Here is a 23,329-nt window from a genome sequence, read left to right as displayed (position 1 = left end):
TAATGTGCTATTTTTATGGCTACGTGTAAAATACAAGGAAGCTATTGATGAATTGAAGAGGACAGAGAAGAACAAAGGAAAGGTGTGAGTGATTATTTTAACAACAGGAAAGGTTTATGCTGATTTGACAGTCAACTAATGCTAGTGGAGTGGACAAAAATTTGCAGTAGGAGGAAAAATAGCAGAAAGATTAAAAAAAAAAGGTGTTACAGGGCAACTTCAAAGTGAAAGATGGCTGTAATTTTGTCAGCTAGTTGGTGATGATTTTGGAGATGAGGAGAATGTGACAGAAATTGAATGAGAAACTACTTGGTTTTGAGATTTTTTGAGAATAGACAGGGTGGATGGAACTATGCCATCTCTCTCCATTTCGTATCTGTGGTAGTCTGAGGATGAACTGTACAGTATGTAAGAATACTTCCTGAAGATGTACCATTTGGGTGAAAACTGGGACCCAGGCTGCAGTGATTCCAGATTGTAGGAAGCTCAGGAGACACAGAGATTACAGGTAGGATGATGCTACCTGCTTGTCACCAATGCTGAAGCAGTGGGAACAAAATGAGATGAGGTGGAGCCTTGATTCAGGTGGTACTAAAAAGACGTACACTTCCCTTTTTGGGCAAGACTGGGTTCCATTAAGCTCCTATTTTATTTCCTTGGGGGAATGTTCTTCCTGACTGTATCCAAATTATGAGAAAGTTTTGCTCTGTTTATTGTGAGATTTTCTTATAAATGGGAGTTTAAATGGGAAGGCTGATAATTCTGTGCTGAGATTAGGTGGAGGACTGGATCTCTATGCCCCGGGAGGACTGCAGTATGAAAACTGCATGCACCTGAGTAACATTGGCAGGCTTCTTCTGTGAATAGGGGAGTCTGCTGCTCTGGAGGTGACCTACTGCAATGGGAGCCACAGTTCCCCTCAATCCCCCATGAACCCAGCCTGCTACTGCTTCCTTTGGTATCATGGGGAAAACCTGCTGCTAGAAAACACCGTGAATGCAGGTTTCGCAACCTTAGTAAGTCATGATTTGACTAGAGGCAGTGGCTTTCCAATGAATAAATGCTCTACTCTCCAAGAAGTATTTTAGAGACACTCTCTTAATCTGGCGGTTTATGTCTGTGGCTGAGGGTGTTGTGGAACACCCAGTTCTTTAAGGCTACAATGATGCCTTACAGATGTTTCTCATTCCACAACTCTCACCTGTGTTAAAACAAGGCTGCTCTCTTTAGAATCTTGATCTCAAAGTGCGGACATGGGCCTGGTATGTGTGTGTTCCGCCTCAAATTAGCAGTGAGTAGCTCAAGCTAATAGCTGCTAACTACCTCAAGTTAAAAAAAAAATGCATGTGTGTGTATACATATATATGTATATATGTGATGTTCTAGTGCCTTGACTATTCTTAGTAATGTTTTATTGTAGCTTAATGGGTGTTTGAATTGAAAATTACATCCCCGCACCTTTAAAAACTGTTACATATACAAACAGAGCATTTCGCTGCTTTGGGCAGGAGACTCTCCATTCACAGGTTGTCAAACCCTTTCACTCTTTTCGGTATCACACTTGCAGGGTTTCTGACTGTCCAGCAGCCTGGCAAAAGTGGCTGCAGAAACTGGGCATGGACTGAGTCCATGTGGTGCTCAAGTAACACGCAGACACTTCAGATTCACAGCACACACCTCTCTGAGCTGAAGGGGTGTTAAATCCACTGTGTCCAGCATAGAGTCGATGGACTATGCAGAGTGTTTGCTCGGTACATATGTAGGACTGCTGATATGTCCTGGATGTATCAGGCTTACAAGCCGTGTGATGTAGTTGGGATGTGTCAGATTGACTCTGTGTGCAATGTCTCATGCGTATCATTCAGTCTGGATAATCTTGGACAGAACTATGGGAGCCAGGTCTTTAGAATTTCAAATACTAGGCAGAGATGAATAAATAAATATCAAATTAAATGTTAAGAACCTAGTGAGGTTTAATAGCTGCAGAAAGGATTGGTGCATGAGTTCTGATCTTTCTGTGCTGGAACAAATCAGAACTAATGTCTTGGAGTGGAGAGAGGAATTTGTTTCTTTTAAATTTTGTCATTAAACCAGCAGATTTTTAGTCTAAATCCATAGTCAGTTTTCCTCTAAAGAGATCAAAACCTTCGGGGCAATTTACCTTCTCCCATTTCACCTGTTTCAAGATGAGATAGATCTCTCTTGGAATATGTCTTTCTCATTAATATTAGAAGGAACCTAAGCATAGCTTAGCAAAGACCCCTAAATATTTGGCAGCTAAAATTAGGGAAGATGAATCTCAGCTATTGATATCAATGTTTTAGATTATCTGCATACAGTTATTTACTCATGAATATCCATTCTAATCAAGTTGATGAACAGGCCTGTAGTGTAAGATTCCTGGAAAGCATTAACCTGTATAACTGTGCACTCAAAGCAAATGGTGCATAATGAATAAAATAGAATAGAAGAAAAAAGAAAATATTGTAATGCCTTTATAAATCAATGATTCCTGTTGTGCAGCACTTCTGAAAGGACCCTGCAGAATTACAGTACAAAGAAAGAAAATGAGAATGATTCTCTACTTGAAAATATCTTGTCCATGAAGAGAGTTTGAAAAAGACTGTGACTGGTTACCAGGCAAAAGAGTTAAATAACATAGCCCATGAGGAAAGACGTAAAAGGTAATGTGGAAGGAAGAAAGAAATGGCTACTAAGAGAGAGTAGGAAGAATTCTTATGAATAAAACAGTAGGTGTTCACTCAGAATTTATTGATTGACTTTCTATTTGATTGATCCATAGTTATTTAGGAGTGCCTAGCACATCACTAAGATTGGATTGGATAATGCTGCATGAATTGCTACACTAAGAGTAAATCCTGCCCTCCTTTTAATACTTAAAATTCATACAACTTGCAAAACAGGTAATTTATTAGTGAGAAAACCGTGGAATATATCTGGACTTATTTACTATACCAAAAAGGAGCTAATTTGATGACCAACTCTACCATTTAAGGTCAGCATCAGTGATGTTCAATTACATGTCTGTGCACCAGTGAAGCCCATGCTTTCTGCATATCTGTAATGTGCCATTCTCTATGGCTGTACTACATCTTTCCTTGTTGGTACCTTTGAGTAATTGCTACTAAGAAAGTATCACTTTCTAAACTTATGTGCAGACATAACCTGCAACTGCCTAAAAGATCTGATTTCCTGACAATGACCAGAACTGCTACAGTATTCTCATGTGCAGAGCCTACATTATGAAACACAGGGATCAGGGATAGTCTTGGTTTATGTATGAATCTAGAATATTGATACTTTGGAGAATTTAAATGTTAAAAAATAAACCACAGAGGGAATTCTGTGGAAGCAAGTCTTGTATCAGGGTTTCTAATGGAGTTGCTCAGGTTGCTGAAAAGAGTCAAAAATGCCATAGGCTTTAATGAAAATGAAGATTATTTTCAGGAAATTTTATTTTGAGAGAGAAAGCATTGTTTGGAGAAAACCTTTTTATTTTCCTGTAAGTAAACAAACAACATCAGTGCTACTTAGTTCTTTAAAGACTAAAGAGAAGAGCAGGAATGATCTGCGTATCTTTCCTTGCCAACAGATGAAAATTTTCCACTGAAAATGCAAGAAAGCATGAACAAATATCATCACTTACAAAGGGAGTGAGGAGTCTGGACCAAAAAAGTCCCAGTACAGTGGCACTTATTTGTTGTTGTCTGAGAATTCCAAAGGGTGTGAATAAGGCAATGCATTCACTGGGAATCAGCTTTGCTCTGGGACAGTGGATTCCACGGAAAGCAACATTCATGTGGGAAGACCTATGGCTGCTATAGGAAGCTAATTATTGCTAAGTTAAAGTAGTTGTTCCCAGTTACCCAAAGGCTGTGTGCAAGCTGTCTCAGGTGCAATGGCTCAGTGGTTCTGCTGGATGGCTGGAATCCCACGTTGGACAAGCCTAGCTGCTAGCAGGGATGGATGACATTCCCAACACACTGGTGAAGACCCCTGTAAGGACTGTATTTTCACACCCTAGGTATCAGGAGAGGGACAATAATACTGATTAAACTCTTCAGCATGTGTGACATGAAGATTGTTGGCACTACTGCTTTTATGGCTCTGGTGGCCTAAGGATGTGAGACAATGTTTACAGGGAGAGGCACTATTTCTTTAAGAGATTGGAACTGACAGACTTAGAAATGGGATGGGTAAGATTTTGGGTGTACTCACAAGATCATAAAGGACTTTTTTTTCCCCCAGCTGTAGATGTAGGTATCATAAATATGTTTCCATCCCCCTATTAATCTTGTCGCGTTGTATAAACCCTTCAGTGTGTGGCTTTTCTCCCAGAGATTACACCCGTCTAGTTCAGCACATGGTTATCATCGTTCCCATTCCTCTCTAAAGCTTCTGTCTCTGTCAGCACTTGGAGACCCTCAGGGTAACTTTGGCCTTTTTGATTTGAGCTGGCTGTAAGTCAGTGCAGAGATGTGTGGATGGGTGATCAATACCTGTCTCAGTTGTTTTTTATGTCTTTATTTTTCTCTGGGATGGTGCAGACTCTGCTATCCCAACAGAGTGCAGCTGAAGTTGATCTGAATTGTAGCTCAGACTTTCAGCACTTTCTATGGCAGTGACAAAGCTACTGGTCCTCTGAGACTAAGAAGCTGATACCTGTTTTGAATTTAGGGGTGATGCAGACCAAACAAATGCCTTTGGAGATGAACACACTCAGATCTGTCTTTGACTACCGATCTTACCTCCTAAAGACGAGGAATGATACTTGCTTTGATTGAAACTTTGATTGAAAAGCACTGACCTTTTGCTTCAGACCCTCCTCCATTTCCACTTTAAATGGAAAGTGCTTTGCACCAGTAACAAGAGAGGCAATTCTGAGAGGCAGTACCTTATCACTTTTCCTTTAAAGAGTGGAACACAGGTGCCCCTTCCCCTTTTCATTCCCATGGCATAATTCAAGAAGATGTTTAACTGCAGGTTAAAATTCATGAGTGTCTTGTCTCTCACCTGGCCTCTGCTGCTACTTCTCCTCCTTGGAAGCTTTCTTGGCTGCTTTCTATGTAATTTCATTTGTGATTCAGTCTCCTGGGAACCTTAGGAACTGCACAGCTTTCTCTTGACTCCAGATTCCTTCAGGTCAGGTTGTCCTGGGACATATGACGGTTTCATGTCTAAAAAGCTAAGTTGCTCTGTTGATGACCCTTTGTTTTGGGGTTGATGTGAGGAAGGAAGAAAGGAGGTGAGGGAAGCTGGGAAGAGAGAGAAGGTCTTGGTTGTAGTTTGTAATCCTCCTGAATGCGATGGGGTCTATGGCATTGACATTTAGGAAGAGGGGATGGTGGTTATTCACATCTTGCACGTGCAGGACTGTAGAAGCAGCCTGTGATTCTTGTGGGAATTGTAGGAATTACATGTGGAAAGTGAAAAGTTTAAGTCAAAATGCTCTACTTTGATACTGATCTTTTATCTGTCTCTTCTTCACTTTCTGAAGTAATTATGAGTTTAGAAGACTTTTGCCTAATTCAGGGAGTTGCACAGCAAGCAGCATATCTGCTTGTTCACCACTATCAGTGAGAATGAGCAGACCCAAAATTTCTCCAGATGTTGTTGTGTGGTTCATCTGAGTGGGAGCCTTACAGTGCACATCTGAATAATTCCTCTGGCTCAGAGGAGCAAATACTTCTGCCAAAAGCTGTTGAACCAATTTGATCTTCTTTTGCATCAGAAAGTCTCCTTAAAACATATGCAGATGCTAGTATTCACCATATTCACCCACAATCACTGATAGATTCTTACAGAACCTGTGGATAATATTTCTTTTATTGGATGAGTCTCATCAGAGTGTGTCCAAAAATTTCAGCTGAAGTCATTTGACGTAAAATGACATCTGTAGACTTTTTATCTGAATCGAATTCTGTTTTTTTTAAAGTGGATATATTTATGATAACTTTTTTTCCCCAGCCTCAATAAAAAGAAAAATACTTACTATTTATAATATTAGAATTGTGGTGGAGGAACATTTCTCTTTCAGGTTTATAGAGGAGGGAAAAAATTTTCCTGGTTCTATGAGCTATATATGGCTAAGCTCAGATCAGAGAAGTAGTTTAGTACTAATACTGGTTGTAACCATGGTTGTTTAGAAAAACTCAGAAGTGCTTATGTTTAGTAGGAAATGTGTGTATGTTTCAAGTTTATTAGGTATTTAAGGCTAGGTTAAATGAGCGTATTTGCTGACTGAAGTCAATTATCAGGTGAGTAGACTTCAACCAGCAGCCACAGCTGGGATTATACCAATTCATAAGGATTCCTGACTTCTGTTCTCAAGCTATCAATTTAATAACTTAAATAAGTGGTAAATTTCCCTAGGAATAAAGAAAGGGGTTTTTTGATTTTTTTTTTTTTTTAAATTAATGTGAAACTTCTCAGCAGTGAAACAAGATAGGAGGGGAGAAATTAAACTCTGATTTCCCAGTATGGAGCCTTCTCTTTATTTTCATAGAAACTAAATACACCATGTTCAAATATAAATTTCTTTCCTCCATTTTTCCCTCCATTAACTAGGAGCCAAAGGTCTTAACAGAAATCAATCCATGCAATTTATTTTTAACTTCACCCTGCTTAGCTACGATTGATTTTTATCTTTGCAATCGATGGTAGAGAAAACGGTTTGGCGGGACAATGAAGCACTCTCCAGTTTGTAAGGGTTGGTTTTTGAGTCTTTTATTGAAGGAATCATTAAAAGCTTATTATGAAACTAATAGGATGAAGACGTTTAAATGATGAACACGATTACACCTGTTTTACTGGTGAATAATGCCTGCTACAGCTGATCTCCTCTTGCCCCTTTTTAAAATGCTGGACAGCACTCTAGTGGGGGAAATTAATCCATACAGATGAAAGCAAGTGCATCCCACATGCTAGTTAAAAGCTCTTCTTAAAGCAAGACAGGCAGTAAGCAGTTAGCTACTTTCCTATTCACTACTGGGTGATTTCATCCATTTCTAGCACAGTTTCATCTTTTCTGTGCCAAACATCAGATTTGGAACTTGAACATAAATATCTGTTGATAAAAAATTATTAACATTTTCCTTTATTTATTTATTTGTATTGATTTTCCTTCTAAGGCTTTTTTGTGCTGTACTTTCTTTTACCACTCTCTTCCCCTCCCCTCGCGTTGTCTGATTTATCAGCTGAAAATGTAAAGTGTCACCTTGGCAAAGCCATATGTTTCCTCTGAAATCCTTCAAAAAGAGCTATAATGTGTACACTTATGCTCCTCTCTTAAGCTGGTTTCTGTGTGGGTAATGTGCACCTGCAGCTCTGACGTGGCTCATATTATGGTGTAACTGTGCACATTTTCTGCAGGAGTTGCTTTTAAAACAAATGCAATATTTTCACTCAAGATTATTCTGCTATAGCTGTGTCATCATAGCTCTGAAGGGAGAGGGAGGTGAACAGAGATTGGACTAGTATAATAAATGCTCCTTTGTCTTAGCAAGTTTTCTCTGATGGGTCTGCCACTCTAGAAAGTGGCATATTTTCAAACATGCCTGCTGAATTTGCCAGGCAGCTTGAGGGTGCTTTGCACACAGAAACACTGATCTGTGTGTCCCCATGGCACACTCAGTAATTGCATATTGCTTTAATGGCTGTGCAGAAGGTATTATATTAATGGAAACCACAGGGAGGGAATTCAGACTAGATGGTAGCTATCATGATGGGATTTATGCTGGAGCAGTGGAGAACCTCCGTACACAGAAATATCTGGAAGATGGTTTTTCCTGCCCATGGTGGATAATCAAGAAAGAGCACATTACACTAGGCTCATGTAGATGTGTTCTTACCCTCTGAATCTGTTGTGACTGTCATTTTGGTTAGGCTTAGGAGAGGAAGCACAGCTTTTCAATCCTCATACTGGCAAACCTATGCAAGGCCTAGGCACTTGCCAGCTCTGAAAAACCTCAAAATCCCTCGTTAAGGATGTGAATGGAGCAGCCTCTCTCCTGACCTTGTTATCACTCCTCCATGCTTTAAGCCGTAATTTGATTTAGGGGATTTTATGCCCACAAGAAGGAGAAAAGGAACCTAAAGTTAAAGCAGTGAAGAGGGATGCCAGGGCTCCCTATGGAATTGGAGAACACAGATCCAGAATGCCATTACAATACTGATAGAATGTTTCTCAGCCTTTGACTTCTACCAATTCGTTTTATCTAACTGGAAGGGAGGGAACTCTACAAGAAGAGGAATTCACCTCAGAAAACAAGTGAAGTGTTCACTGAAAATAATATCAAGTATAGTCTATCAACTACTTAATAGAAAGAACTATAAAATTTGATTCTGTGAGCTTTCCGTTCACTTTTCTGGAAGTTCTTTCAGCAGCAGAAGGTAGATGGGGTCTTGCTTAGCCCAGGGCCATTTCTAAGATTTAGTAGTTCCATGTTTGTTACATCAGTACCTGCCTGACACTGGAATTTATGAGTCCCAGCATCAGCTAGCCAGGAAGATGAGAAGGAAGCCTGGTACACTGTGGTTTACACTTCCTGGCATCATCCAGGCATCATTACATCCTGGGACCTCTTAACTCATTATGCTTGCTTTCCAAACTCTTTTACCTGACATGTGTTTTTTGCTTAAGATTAACTTCAATCTCAGAAAAAAAAAAAAGAAGGAAACAAAACATGCCCTTAAAGAATCATATTCAATCATTAACATGAGAAATGGCTTAGTGTGTTTCTAGATATGTCACAGAAATTATGGAGATCAATATATTCCATGATTTTTTTTTTATAATTCTCTGCAGTCTTGTGAACATACTGTGTTTTTTCTGTGTTTCATGGGCTCTGTCTCATCACAGGTCAGGAGAGGGAATGAGCTGACATACTGAAACTTTCAGGGCTTTTAAAGAGAAATTTATCATGTTTCTGTTCTTCAGTGTCAGCTGATATAAGTTAAATGAGATTTTTGTCTTGATACAAAATGTGAAAGTATTAAAGAAAATTAGTAGATCATGACTGGACCCAGGAAGAAAGAACACAGGTTAGGAAAGACAGATGTGTTTAATAACAAACATTTGTCCACAGGAATCATTTCCACTGGCCATAAGCCCAATTAAACACATAAAGTAGAAATCCAGAAAAACAGATTAATGATCTGGTCATTAGCAACGGAGGAGGAAAAAGACAAACCCAGCTAATTCTGTACTGAGCATGACAGATGAGCTCACAGCAAATAATTGGGTGACATTCATCAAATGTGAACCGAAAGGAGGCATTGGAGGGCAAAACAGTACCATAATCTCTGGGATTTACAATGTTAGAGAGTTTGCTCATAGGAAAAGAAAAAGTTCATAAAAATAAATTAAGCTGGGCCTTCCAAAATTCATTCTCTACCACAGTGCTTGCCAAAACTTTATTGAAGGCTTGATCATTTTTTTGGAACTGTTATAACCGTGCATGTAAATCATGCAAAGATGAGATCCTGGCTGGGAAAAGCTTCACACAATTCCTGCCAAAAGAATTGTGGGTGGCTTCATATTAACTGGCTCAGAAAGACCACAGACCACAAAGATTTTTATTTCTAAACCATTGTCAAGGTGACCTAGTCCAGGTAGAGGGCTGAAAGGGAGTTAACTAATGCACAGTGAACTTGAACATTGTTTTAATCCTGCCTTTCTGCATTAAAAATCAGAAAAACAAGCAATACATCCAAACAAAAAACCTCCAGGTACCAATTTGCAGTGGGATAAAGCCAAAAAAAAACTGTGTAAAACCTTTTGAGTGTGGCAGACTTGTAGTGGATCCTGTTTTGGCACAGAAAGGGGAATTTGATTACCCCTTGATATTTTTGCCACTTTATGTTCATTGGATTAACTGGAAGATTGCTGGACTGTTCCAAATTTTAATTGGTCATCACAGCATTTACAAAGTATGTAAATATTCATGTCTGCATGTTAAATACAAGTTGAAGACCACGTCTCAACCCAAGAGAAGAGGTGGATATTGAACTCAGGGTCCTTACCAAGTAGTCACTGGACACGTTCAGTCCTATCTGGACTCCATTACAAATAATGATGTGATGCTGAAATCACGAGTGGTGTAAAATGAGTTCATGTGACAATGTTATATCATTTGAAAATTTGGATTTTCCACTGGAGGTTAGAAATAACAAAAGAGAGGATGTTTAAATATTCCCTGTGTTATTTAGATAATATGACCTAGAAGTGTGGGATCCTTTGAGCATTGCTTCCAGAGCTGAGAGAAATAAAATTACTTCAAACATAAATTTTTGCCTTTGAGTTGGACTCAGCGTGAGTCAACTGCATAGTCTGTTCTCTCCTGTGAAAACTTATTTTGATGTGGTAGTATTAGATGTGAAACACATCCTTCAGAAATAACACTCCACAGTGTTATTTCAACCTTTTCAGCCTGGAGAAGAAAAGGCACTGGGGAGACCTTAGGACACCTTCCAGTACCTAAAGGGGGCTACAAGAGAGCTGGAGAGGGACTTTTACAAGGGCATGTATTGATAGGGCAAGGGGGTATGGCTTTAAGCTGAAAGAGTGTAGGTTTAGATTAGACATAAGGAGGAAATTCTTTACTATGAGGGTGGAGAGGCACTGGAACAGGTTGTCCATAGAAGTTGTGGATGCTCCATCCCTTCAAGTGTTCTAGGCCAAGTTGGATGGGGCTTACATAGAACCATACAATATCCAGAACTGGAAGGGAGCCACACGGATCATGTAAGTCCAGCTCCTGGCCCTGTGCAGGACCACCCCAAGAATCACACCATGTGCCCTTGAACACTGCACAAGTGGTCCGGTGGAAGGTGTCCCTGTCCATGGCAGGGAGGTTGGAACTAGATGATCTTTAAGGTCCCTTCCAACCCTAAGCATTCCATGAGTCTGTGATCCTCACAGCTGGAGTGCAGGACCCTGAAATGCTAACTACTGTGCCAGTCCACAGTGCACTTCACATGAAGTGAGACCCTCTCATGAAGTGACTCTTGTTCTCTCCTTGTTTCTGCCACTGGCTTGTTTTGGATCTGTAAACATGTAACTTTAGATTTTCATGTTTGTGTTTACCCTTGGCTTTAGCTACATGTTATCTGTATAGAGTTTGTTTGCTGTGATATGAGTCATTCTTATGGCCTCCTTATGTGGTGCGTGGTATAATAGTGGTTGGTTTTTTGCCTTGGGAGGGCTAAATGCAGTTATGATAACATTACAAGTGAAAATGGGAAAAAATCAGAAGGGGAAGTCTTAATGTAGAAGGCAGTCCTATTTCTAAACTTTTCTTTCTTTACAGTTCTTCAAACTCTCAATGAAGAAACATTATTTTGAGTTGATTAGATATCAAATTTCATGACCAGTAATATCGTGTCCTTCGAATGACAGCTTCTCTAGGGAAGAAAGCCACTATCTAGAGGTTATATCATTGCTGAGAATACAATTGATGCTGTAGCAATATTCTATGTAAGCTCATTCTGAAATATCACTGTCAGATAAAGGAGGTATATCTAGGAGAGAATCTAGGACCTTTCTGTTAGCTTTATTGGAAACTTAAGAAGCCAACAAATGACATTCCATATAATAGAGAAGTGCTTTGTGCATTTTTTTATCTTAAGACCTGCAAGACTGCCAAAACAGCAGAATATAGGAAATTCACTGATGTAAGCCTTGCTGTAGCCAGACCTGAAATGGTGCTGGAATGAACACCTACAGCAAAAGTGACTAGTGACAGGTTTGAAATCCCATATTTTACAAATTATCAGAGCTAGGTCTCATTGTTACATGGCATTTATGTGTAGCCTATACAATTCATTCAATCCATAAATCCGCAGATTTGGATGTCTATCAGTTCCCCCCCATATCCTCTTTCAGAGACAGTATGACTTCAGAGAAACCAGTTTTATAGTGACAAAGGGCATGTAAGAGTTTAGCTCCAGCTTTCCAAGAGCACATTTACTGTTAGCATTAAATGGTGCTGGTGTGGATCTCTTCTGTTAGTCACTGTAAAAGGTTGTTGGAAGACAATCCTGGCCTCAAGGGACTTACAGTGTAGACAAGGCTGAGAAGCAGCAGAGAAAAGAGGGATTATCTCCTACTTACAGGAGAGGAACAGAAACACAGAAACTTTAAATTACTTGCCCGAGGTAGTTGAGTTGGAACCATGTGATGGAACCAGATGATCCTCTTCCTCCCATTCAGGACCTTAAACTTTATATCCACTATTCCCTTTTTTCCTGAGATGTTAAAATCACACCGGAATTGAATCATGAGAGACAAAATGGAAAGTTCAATAGCACAACTTAAATAAATAACCTCCAGCCCTCTCAAATTTGGGATTTCTTTGGAGCTACGCTACCTTTAGGGACAGCTGTGCGTGTCATAGAAAAGATATCTGAAAGAAAGGTTGTCAAATGATCTTAGAGGTGACAGCACAGGGTGTCTCAGAATAGTCATCACTTACTTTCTCTGGTGTTTCCACAGGTGACAACCGGCGGAAGAGCAACTTACTACGTGTCGTACAGACGGGAGCCTTTTGCACAGATTAAATTGCCCAAATACTCTCTTCCTAAGGTAAGTGCACACTTTATGAACACAGATATGTAATATTTTGGGGGGCCAAATATAGGAGGTTCAATAAAGCAAAGCGCTGAGTCCTACATTTTAACCACAACAACCTCTGGCTTTCTATCCATATCAAATAAGTCTCAACAAGGAGAATATGTCCATGGAATTATACTCAAATGCCATAGTATAGTCATTTTGTGGGACTGTGTAGAGCAGAAGGGACCAACCTTTCCAGTGCCTAGGCTGAATACAAGTTTTGGGTAAACTAATGGGCAGCTGAGACCACTGCTGCGCTTTGGAGTCTTGTAATGGCTCTTGAGGCTACTCTCACAGAGGGCTGATAATCAGCAGTGAGGGCTGTCCCCTTTCTTCCACAAGTGAAAATTTTGGTGGGGCAGCTGTAAGATAGGTGACTAGATTTGCCTTATGGATGGATCTACCCTTCTTATTGTCTATAGGATATCTGCAGTCCAGCAGATATGGCATATTTGCTTTAACTTGTACTTGAAAAGTTGTGAGAAAGTTGCATCTCAGATTCCCAATGTTACATCTCAACTCATTTCCACTTGAGTTGATCACAGTCCACAGTGTATTGAAACCTGTATAGCACAGATGCATTTTCTTTTGTTTGTTATTTCATGGTGGTGGTGTGGGATTCAGACTGTCTGACTACACACCAATCTTTGGAAACATTATTTATAGTCCCACCTTATGGTCTGACCTTGAAAGCTGTCCCTCATTAAAAAGTCAAATGCATAGAGGGAATGAATGCCCTTTGATTGTCCCGCTTTATTGACTGATGTTGTTGCAGGTTGGCCTGTTATAATACAGATTTTTTGGTGGCCCTGGTTTAGAATTAGTACATAGTATAAAATCAGGGATATTTTTGTAATTTAAAAATGAAGTACTTTTAAGCTAGTCATGAAAAGTCTTGTAGCCATGTAAAGGAGACTTGTTTATTCTACCCTTAGTCAGTAGAATATTTTTGCTGTACAGTAATAACTATCCTGTCAACTGCAGATTAATGAACTCTGTTGGAGTTGTACGTATGTGAGGCTGGCACTAGGGTAATGCAGTATTCCCACTGCAAGTGGTCAAAACAGATTGAAGTATTGGGCATTTTGCTTTATTTTCACACTGTTGGAATACGTTGGATGCCTGCTTAATCTTTAAGGAATTATAGCTGCTGGGCGAGAACAAACTTCCTGATTTAGTCTTCCTTCATTGAAGGAAATGGGAAATCTCCCACTGATTGCACTCGCTGGGATAGAATTAGGCCCTCAAATGGTTTTCCCCCCATCCCATGGTGATAGGCTATGTTAGGTCTATTAGAAATAGCCCCATCTAATCAATCCCAACTTTTCATCTAGGTCCCTCACACAAAAGATTAAGTTGCCCCTTAACTTGAGGGTATTGAACTGATCTTCCCTCGGATATTCTTCCCCAAAATTAGGTCACTTCACCCTTTGGGAGACTTCCAGGATTATGGTTTCTTGATGCAGAAACAGTGCAAGGAATTAATCAAGGCCTCCTGGCACCCTGGGGAAAGTTTAAATAGATACAAATAGATAAATGGTGTCTCATATAACCATAGTTATTTTGCTTCTAGCCGAACCTGAGTTAGTTTGTTCAACAATAGCAGCAAGGATGAAGTCCTTCAATACTCATCAAGACTGTGGAAATAATTTCCATGAACCTGTTTTAAAATAATACTGAGAAAATGCACTGTAAAATTTTTTTGATATTAAAACTAAATGGAGAAACCCTTACTGGACTTTCTATATCTTGGTCAGCAGCAGAAATCCAACAAAGGTTAGTGGGTGGATTATTTGATAGTCTATATATAGTGGGATAATTGATCTCAGATAAACTCTCAATAGGAATGTGTGTTATTAAAAATCCCTATCAGCAGTAGCTCAAACTGATCCCTATACCTCACCTCCAAATAAATGTGAACTCCCAGATTTTTTTAAACTATCCCTTTACCACTTGGAAGCACAAGCCTGTCAGTTCAGCATGTGAATGGAAATTATCGCTGCTTTTAGCCTGGTGCTACACCATGCTTAGTGACTATTAGGACTCCAAGGCTGTGAATCTTCCAGGAGTGATAAAACTGGCTTTCAAATTTATAAATAAAAAATGAAACTGGATGAAATTCCTTGAAGCTACCAAAAATGAAGAAAGCAAAAACCTTTTGCCCAGCTGGTGATCATTAAAAAAAGGAAATGCAGAAAAGTCACAATGGTGGTAATTTATTGGCTTGCTCTAACAGAAAGTTGTTTAACATACCTATAATTCATGCTCCATCTCTATTCTTTCATAATTCATGGTAATTACTACATGTCCCGAAGGGCAAAGAAATTCCGAGATCCTCAGTAACAGGCCTTTTGTCTTCTTTTAACAGGATATGCACATTATCAGCACAGATGAGAATCAGGTCTTTGCAGCTGTTCAAGAGTGGAACCAGAATGATACATATAACCTGTATATCTCGGACACTCGAGGGGTCTACTTCACCCTGGCCCTGGAAAATGTGAAAAGCAGTCGAGGGCTGGAGGGGAATATCGTCATTGACCTTTATGAGGTATGTAGTAAAGGTCACCCTGCAAAGAACAGCAACTGCTTGATAGTTCAAGCAAGTGTAAATCTCTTACCAACCTCCCAGGATCTTAATTTTTTTTTGGAATCAGCCCTGAGGCATTTACTGGGTTTGATGCTGAGTTCACTCATGTGGGAATAGATGCTGTGCATTCTGCTATAGGTGCAACAACCGGTTGCTTTCAAGTCAATGACTGATTAGCTATGTGTCATTTCCAAAAGGGAAAACCATTATCCTTCTCATAGTAATGTGGATGTCTATAAAAGGACTCAAAATACTGTTTTTCCCCCTTGGATATCTAGAGACACCTGCTCACAGGCAGGGAATCTGGACTCCACCTTTCTGAGCACTGAACAGTTTGTGAACTATAAGCAAAAGTTTGTAGGTGCCATTTGCCCAAAGAAGACAGATGGATAACTTCTACCCCAAATTATCTTCCATTCTCATTCTTCTGCCAGACCTGTCAGCCTTGGCCAACAGCAGTCCATTCAGAGCAGTTGTTCCAGTTCCTGGTTTCTTCAGAGCATTCCGGTTTTGGTGTGTCATTGCTTGTTGGATGGAAGATCTGCTGAAATTCAGGGCTCAGTGCTTTGCCAGCAGCAAACAACTAAGAAGTAATACTAGTAGTAATGGTTTCAGGATGACTTCTGCTATTACATGGAGAAATGTTTTTCAGCTACCTGTAGAAGTTAAGACAACACATTTGTTTATTTCAGCCAGAATGATGCTCATTTAACAACCTGTTTGTAAAAATCCAGGTAGTTTAAGTCAATGAGGGAAAACTCACAAATAACACATATATCAGTATGAAGACCAGGGTTTATATTTTATTTTCACCCAGTTAAATATATTTTCCTGACTATGAAAACATATGTTTCTTTGCTGTGATGAATCAGCTAATATAAATATGCATTGTTTCCAATTCCTGGGCAAACTCTGTATTCCCCAGTGGTTTATCATAGACTTTTTACTGCTAAATGCCAATAGAGATTTTCACAGGGTCATTTAAAAAGTAGTATCACTCTGGGGGCTTTAGAGTAGAAGGATTTGCATCCTGGCTCTTGCCAGGAAGTTGTAGATTTGCAGCAAGTTCCTTCTTCCTGTCTCACTTTCACAGCTGTGCAACTGAGAGCAGACTCAACATGAAATCTTCTTGGGAATGTTTTGACAGGACCATATTTTGCTGTACTGGGTTCTGCTGACAAAAATCAAAACATTTGAAACAACTGGGTTGATTTTGTCAGAATTTGGGAGTGGAAGGAAAGTGAAGAATTCAAGTTTGCAAAACATCGGTGTTTCCGCATATTCAGGATTTCCATCTTTTGTGTTGATTTTTTTTTCTTTTACATGCAAAGATCCCACATTGCTTCTGATGTGATCTGCTGTCTCCCATGTGTTGGCAGTCTATGGAGGGAGTGGGGCAGACCCCATCCTGAAGCTCACAGAGCTCACCTGTGACATGCTGTACCTTCCAGTCCATCATCAGCCCATCTGCAAGCACTCAAGGAAATCCTAAAGTGGGCTGTTTCCCAGGGATTTGCTCTGTGAGCATCCTTGTCCTTTTCTTCCCGAGAGAGAGACCACATGAGGCCTTTCAGTTTGCAGCCATCATCAAGATGTATTTTAATGCCATTCACAGTCTTCTAAGGCTGGATTGAGTGCTCAGATGGACATTGCTTTTAGCCTGTTCTTCCGATGTATTTTTTCATCTCACTCCGTTTTTCCTAGGTAGCAGGGATCAAAGGCATATTCCTTGCTAACAGGAAGATAGATGACCAAATCAAGACTTTCATTACCTACAACAAGGGCAGAGATTGGCGTTTGCTGCAGGCACCGGACACTGATCTAAGAGGGGATCCTGTACTTTGCCAGCTGGTGAGTGGCAGATCTTTTTCTGAGCACAACTGACTTTTTGCAGAGCTGCTTATTTAAGTCACTAAATTAACAAAACTCTCTTGATTTGCTAGGTGCTAATGAATTAAATAGATTTCTTTATCCATAGCTTCATAACTTTTAAGTAAAAATTCTGACCATCTTCCTTGACATTTTTAATAGAACTCAAGTCAGAATAAGAAAGTTTGGGGGAAAAGTGCTCTAGATCAGGCTGTTGGTAAAAACTAGGGCAGACATGCTTGCTTGTGGTGCAGAGTTCCTGATTCTCTTGTTCTCATCTACTTTTATGGTGTCTATCCTGCAAATGAACATATGCTTCTATTTTTAACAGTGCTAAGAGCAGAGGGGTCATTTTCAGAAGGATGGAAGCATCTGTGTGTAGTCACCCAGGGTTCCTCTGACATTTAACTTGTTGGATATTAAAGCTTCTGCCTTTTGTTTGTTTTCTATCAACAGCCCTTTTGCTCATTGCACTTGCGTCTGCAGCTCTCAGAGAATCCATATACATCAGGAAGCATTTCCAGCAAAGAAACAGCTCCTGGGCTGCTGGTGGCCACAGGTAAGAGCAGAAGTGCTTTTCACCACTCACTCATACCTCACTGGGAGCTTGAGAGTATATGAGATGTTCCCTGTTGATGCAAAAGCTTTCAGCTCTGTTTTAGCAAGTTCTGAGCTAATTCACTTTATCTCCCATTTGTTATGGGCTAGAAGAAGTCATATGGACACAAGTTCAAAAAAGGCAATGCCTGTCAGGTGTTTATTGCTCTACAATAACCCATATGCAGGTCTAAGCCCACACCTTCAGGGGACCATTACCAACTGGCATTACTTAGTCCTCTCACTTAACATTACAACCACTGATGTATGTGCCCACCTGTTTGCTGGAGTTGCCATGAATGGGAATAGTGCCTAGGGCTACACTCCTAGGAGGTATCAACACATTCCACCTTTTGAGCAGCAAGCACAGAGTTGTCACAAAGTCTGTCAGGTGAAGCCTGGGCTTCATGTGTATCTTCCTTGTGCATGGTACCTACTTTAAACCCTGTGTTGCTCCAAGACCAGCAGCACTTCATCAGCACTGCATGGGCCACTGTTACTGTGGGTTGTTCTGCAAAATTGTGCTTTGGCAGGTCATGATGTTTTAATGGCAGCCTGTTACAATGCTTCATGGTGGCAATGGCTGACCCACTGTAATTAACCTGACAACCATCCCAGGTCCTGTTTGCTCACGGCATGTAGCCTAATCAGTATGGATGGGGCTACCAGCCACACTCAGGATGGCTGCAGCTCTGTGAGAGCTGCTGGGCCAAAAAAGTGCTTTCTGAATGGCTGGTGCTACTGAGAGCTGGCCTCTGAATTATGTGGGCTATTCTGTCTTTTCAAAGAGAGAATCCTACATATGCTCAAATATATCCAAATAGCTTAACTGTTCTTTCTAAGGCTCAGTTTATCTCCTTTGTCCTATTCAGCCTAGCAGTGGCTTGCAAGTGTGTCATGTTAGCATATTGCCTGTATGAATTTACACTATTTCTTCCAACCATTTTCATTCTCTTGTCCTTCTGTGCTTCCATGTGTCTGCCAGACTAAGACAGAACCTGAGAGACAGGTTCCCTTCATGACATTTATATCTCAACAAGGGAGACACCATGTGATTTCCAGTTCACTGATCCAGGCCAAATGGAGTGAGATAATTTGGTTTAAACCTCCAGATTTCCCTATGCTTAGCCAAGTGGAGTCATCACTCCTGGCAGGTTGCACTTGCTAGATGGATGCTTAGGAACAAGCCCTACTCATGATGCTGTAATTGCAGAGGCTTTTTTTTTAACCTTTTAGGAAGAAAATAGAGACAGCAGGACAGTGAGATTCTAGGTGTTAATCTAAATTGTTGGTAAATTAGGTTCTTTTCAAGCTGCCAGTGCATGGGATGAATGTTTTCCAAGTCTAACAATTAATCTTTAGGAGGCAGAATACAATTTCTGCCTTACTGCTTTGTACATTAAAAAGCTTAACCGATAGGGAATATGCATATCTGTTTCCACTAGCCAGTTTCCCAACAGGAACGTCTCACCAAATTGGTGAATGTGTTCAAAGATAAGCTTTGCAATTTATTCTCATGGGCGTTGGCTGCTCAAAGCCTCTGTGTCTTGATTTACAGTGGCACATTTCCAGCAATGACTGGAGATTTGGGCTCTTGGTATAGGACAGAGGTTAGATTCTTGCAAATGAAAGAATTATGTTTTAGTATCTAATTGTACAGCTGTTAAATCCTCTTGACTTGCTTGAGAGTTAGTTATGTTTTGTGGGGGTTGAATCCATGTAGGCTGAAAGAAACTAGATGGAGAGAATGAAGAAAATATTGGAACAGGTTTGAACAGAAAGACAGAAAGAAGTGATAGCAACAAAATCTTGGGGTTTTACTCCCTTTTCTTCCTCCAGTCTGAAAATTACTGTTTGAAAATTGGGGTTTCTATTTCAGTATTTAAAATATGATGATACAAAACTTACACTTCTGCACTTTAAATCAGTTTCTAATTCTTGAGGACTTCAACTCATGATAAGATACTGGGCAAAAAAGACTTTGAAACTAACACAGATTTATTCTCATGAACCTGGATGTACCTATAAAATGACCTTCTATATGGTTGCCCACATCAGGTTTTCCTTGTAACCTCATCTAAAGCAGTTGGTCACTCTTGCTGGTGTCAAGGAATAAAATTAGGTAGATGGACAATGTGACATTTCCTACATCCTGAGCACTGATTTTTGAGTTGTGCTGCCTCCTGGAGTCAGTAACTTTTTGAAACAGCACTGGCACAACACTGTGGCTAGTTGGATTCCATGATGATGATGAAAGAAGACCATCAACCCACAGATGGGTTTTAATTTCTCATTTTCCAACATGAAATGCCAGAAATTTAATTAACATTTTCACTAGTGTGTTTTTATTATACTCTTGTTGATGTTACAGATGTGTCAGGAATGCCACATCTCCCTTTGTTATTTTTGGAGAAAAAATAGTTCCTTCTGTGGAACTTATATCTGCTTTAAAAACAGTCTCATTTGGAAGTTATGAGTAAAGGGCTTTGAATAAAGAAGATGTGTGTTTGATCACAATATGGTGGCAGTGGTCCTTTATAATTGGGAGGCTTTCTGATGGAGCATCTGTCAGTGTTACAGCTGCCTGCTTCCTCTGGAGCAGATGTTCATACCACCAGAATCCCACCTAGGACTGACTGAAGGTACTGCTGACGGTCCAGCAGAAAAAAAACAAAATTGAAAAAGAACAAAATAGTCCCTGAGTGACTGGTACCTTTTCCCTGAACCACTGTGTGCTTTATTTAGAGCAGACCTGCATTGTTCAGTGAGCCTGTGTATTCAGTATGGGATATCTGTTCCCGAATGTATGGTGAGGCAGAGTAGTTCACCCTGTAAGGCTGCCAGCAAAATGGTTTCTGTAATAATGGAAATTACTAGATTAATATTGAGAACTGTATCAAGTAACTGGTGAGTTTAAACTCACAATTTGGTTTAGGTCAATGAGAACAGTCAGTGTTGTCTAGAATGCTGTTCAACCCGGTCTCTACGTCTGTGCTACAAAGTCATTTGACCCAACTTAATTCTCTGAACCATTTCTGCCCCTGGGTATGGTTCATACTAAAACAAGATTTTCTACAAGTGGAACTTACACTTCATTACACTATAGTTTTCATCAATTGCAAACCATTCATAGACCAAGTAAGAAACTTTATTTGACTACAGGTTCTGAGATCAGTTATGTGTTTGAGCATTTTGACAGAATCTTGACTAGACTTTCTAGCCCCATAATTGTAGGCTTCAGTGGGGTCTGGGTTTCACCTTTAAACTCAGCTGTATGAGGAACTTCCCCTTGGGTGCTCTCCTCTACACAAAAGCAGAGACAGAGAGGTAATTACCTTGCCCTTGATGATGACTGGCAGATCACAGAGATGCAATTCACCAGCCAGAGCACAAAGACTGGAAGTTCAGAGAAAAATGTGTATGGAGTGAAATATCTGGTAGCCGGGGACAGTGACCACTATTTATTCTGCTGCCGTTCTGGTGATTTGTATGAAATAGGCATGGGGTTTCATACACAGATTTTTGGGTATGTAGGTCCTTGCCTACAGTAAGCCTGGCTTCAGTGCCTGGCAATTATGGGCAATGTTATTTGTTTGGAAGATAAGCTGATAATATGGTTTCTCCCGGTGTCAATTTGGAAATGTCACAGCTCTTGTAAATGAATGTTGCCACCTAACCATGGTGATGGTTTTAGATGAGAATAGAATCAAGAACAGCAAAAAAGCAGTGATCAGGCCAAGTTATTTTCATATCGTGCAGTTCTGTGTTCATCCATACAAGAATGTCTGACACTTGTGTTTCAGGCAATATTGGCTCTGAGCTTTCCTACACTGATGCTGGCGTGTTCATCTCTTCTGATGGTGGCAATTCCTGGAGACAGGTATGTTTTCAGAGCAAAGGAAAGCATGGAGGCTTTTGCTGTTCTTCTTCTGAGTCTTCTCCTCCCAGTGGAGTGGAGCACTCATGGAGTACCTAATTTGTTTGCAGATCTTCGAGGAGGAATACAATGTATGGTTTCTGGACTGGGGAGGGGCACTAGTGGCCATGAAACACACATCGGTGCCCATTCGGCACATGTGGTAAGAAAAGTTATTACTTTGAGGTTTCCTGATGGAGATAACCTGACAGATATGGCATCACCTGGTCAACATCTACTAGAGTCTCTACAATGAGCAAATTAAGTCATTATTACCATCAGTTTGGTTTTGTTGATTAATACAATGATTATCGTACCATTTTATAAATATAATGTGTCTAAACATAATCACATACATATATGAATTAGTCTTTGCACTGGTAATGTACTATGAGCCTCCAGGCGGGGTTTCTTTCCTACAGCACATACATACTGTCATCCTTTGTGCATCAGGTTTTTCTGAGAGGATGTGTCTCATTTCTGCTCTTTGTTTACAGAATTTAACATTAGCTGGTAAAACAGATAAAGGGAGAGAGGAGAGGGCACTAGGTGTAGATAAGGACAACAGAGATATGTTCCAAACATCTCTGTTTTCTCTGGTATTCAACTATCGGTTTCCAGAGATACATTGTTGGCAACAGAATGGAATTGGAGGTGAAATAGGGCAATATGATTTCTCAGCGGAAGACGCTGTTTTGCTATAAATGAGTTATAACACTCTAAGCCCTAAAGATACCACCCAAAATTATCCTCTCCTCAGCTCTTGCCCCTCTGGCTCCTTCACTAGTGAAACATTGGAGAGAGGCATTCAGAAATTCAGAACTAACACTGTTAACAGAAAATGTGGAATTACAAGACTTCATTATATGCCAAATGAGGCTTGCAATTTTTGTCTTGCTTTCTAATGTTCAGGAAACGGGTTGGTTGTTTTATCACAAACAAACTTGTTGCAGTGATAACTTAATATACATGGCTGTAAATGAGTCAGGGCCAGGGGTTAGTCTAGGCCAGCACTCTCTTGTCAACAACCTCCATAACTGGACATATGAAGGAAAGTAGTAACAGGGCAGCTCAGTGATGAGCTACAGACTCAGTCAGTTGTTGGAGGGTGTTGGTGTGTGACTAGAAACATAAGCCTCTGAAAGGTAACAGTTCTCATGACTATAACTAAAGTGCTGTCAGGAAAGAGGACATCAGGACCATGTCAAAATCTTTAGACTAAACCCAGTATGAGTCAAGGCAGGAGAAGTGTGTATTAGCCAAGAGTAGTGTCACCAGCAGTAGTTACATCAGATTGGAAAGCTGAGCTCCAGAAGAGTGAAAGGTGAGCCACTTACTGAAAGAGCTGCAAGTCATATATTAACCATTTATTACTGTATTATTCAAGCCAGGTGTAACTATTTTAATTGTGTCTTTAATTGTGAAGGCTCTTTGGACATAAAAAGCACATTACATACAAGTGCCTGTACTTAGACATTGGGAAAGACTTGGCCCCAGGTTGACCTTCCATAGAAGCTGAGAGCTCAGTTCACCTTTATTTGCTTTGCAGAGGTTTGTTTCAGATGTTCTGCCTTTACAGTAAGTCTCATGCAATGGCATGTGCAGTACTATGAGTGTCCCACCCACTCTATTAAACAAGTAGTGATTTAGATCTGTTATCAATAAGCTCCAACAGGTTTCCTCCAAAATTGTACCTTTAGGGGCTTTGGAATTTACTTCATATTGC

General features: G+C 40.1%; 1 protein-coding gene across 1 annotated transcript in view; it reads left to right on the top strand.

Moving 5' to 3' along the window:
* The window catches only part of SORCS3 (sortilin related VPS10 domain containing receptor 3), a 285,430-nt gene that overhangs the window by 206,365 nt on the left and 55,736 nt on the right, over positions 1-23,329 (top strand). Inside the window, exons 8-13 of the mRNA XM_051800035.1 lie at positions 12,515-12,604; positions 15,003-15,182; positions 16,926-17,072; positions 17,547-17,649; positions 21,491-21,567; positions 21,675-21,766. Coding sequence (XP_051655995.1) covers positions 12,515-12,604; positions 15,003-15,182; positions 16,926-17,072; positions 17,547-17,649; positions 21,491-21,567; positions 21,675-21,766 — 689 coding nt within the window. The remainder of the gene's footprint in view (positions 1-12,514; positions 12,605-15,002; positions 15,183-16,925; positions 17,073-17,546; positions 17,650-21,490; positions 21,568-21,674; positions 21,767-23,329) is intronic.

Source organism: Manacus candei, unplaced genomic scaffold (genome assembly GCF_025592945.1).
Source record: "Manacus candei isolate 608988 ecotype Guabito, Panama unplaced genomic scaffold, ASM2559294v1 h1tg000050l, whole genome shotgun sequence".
NCBI classification, from domain to species: domain Eukaryota; kingdom Metazoa; phylum Chordata; class Aves; order Passeriformes; family Pipridae; genus Manacus; species Manacus candei.
This window is presented reverse-complemented; position numbering and strand designations above follow the sequence as displayed.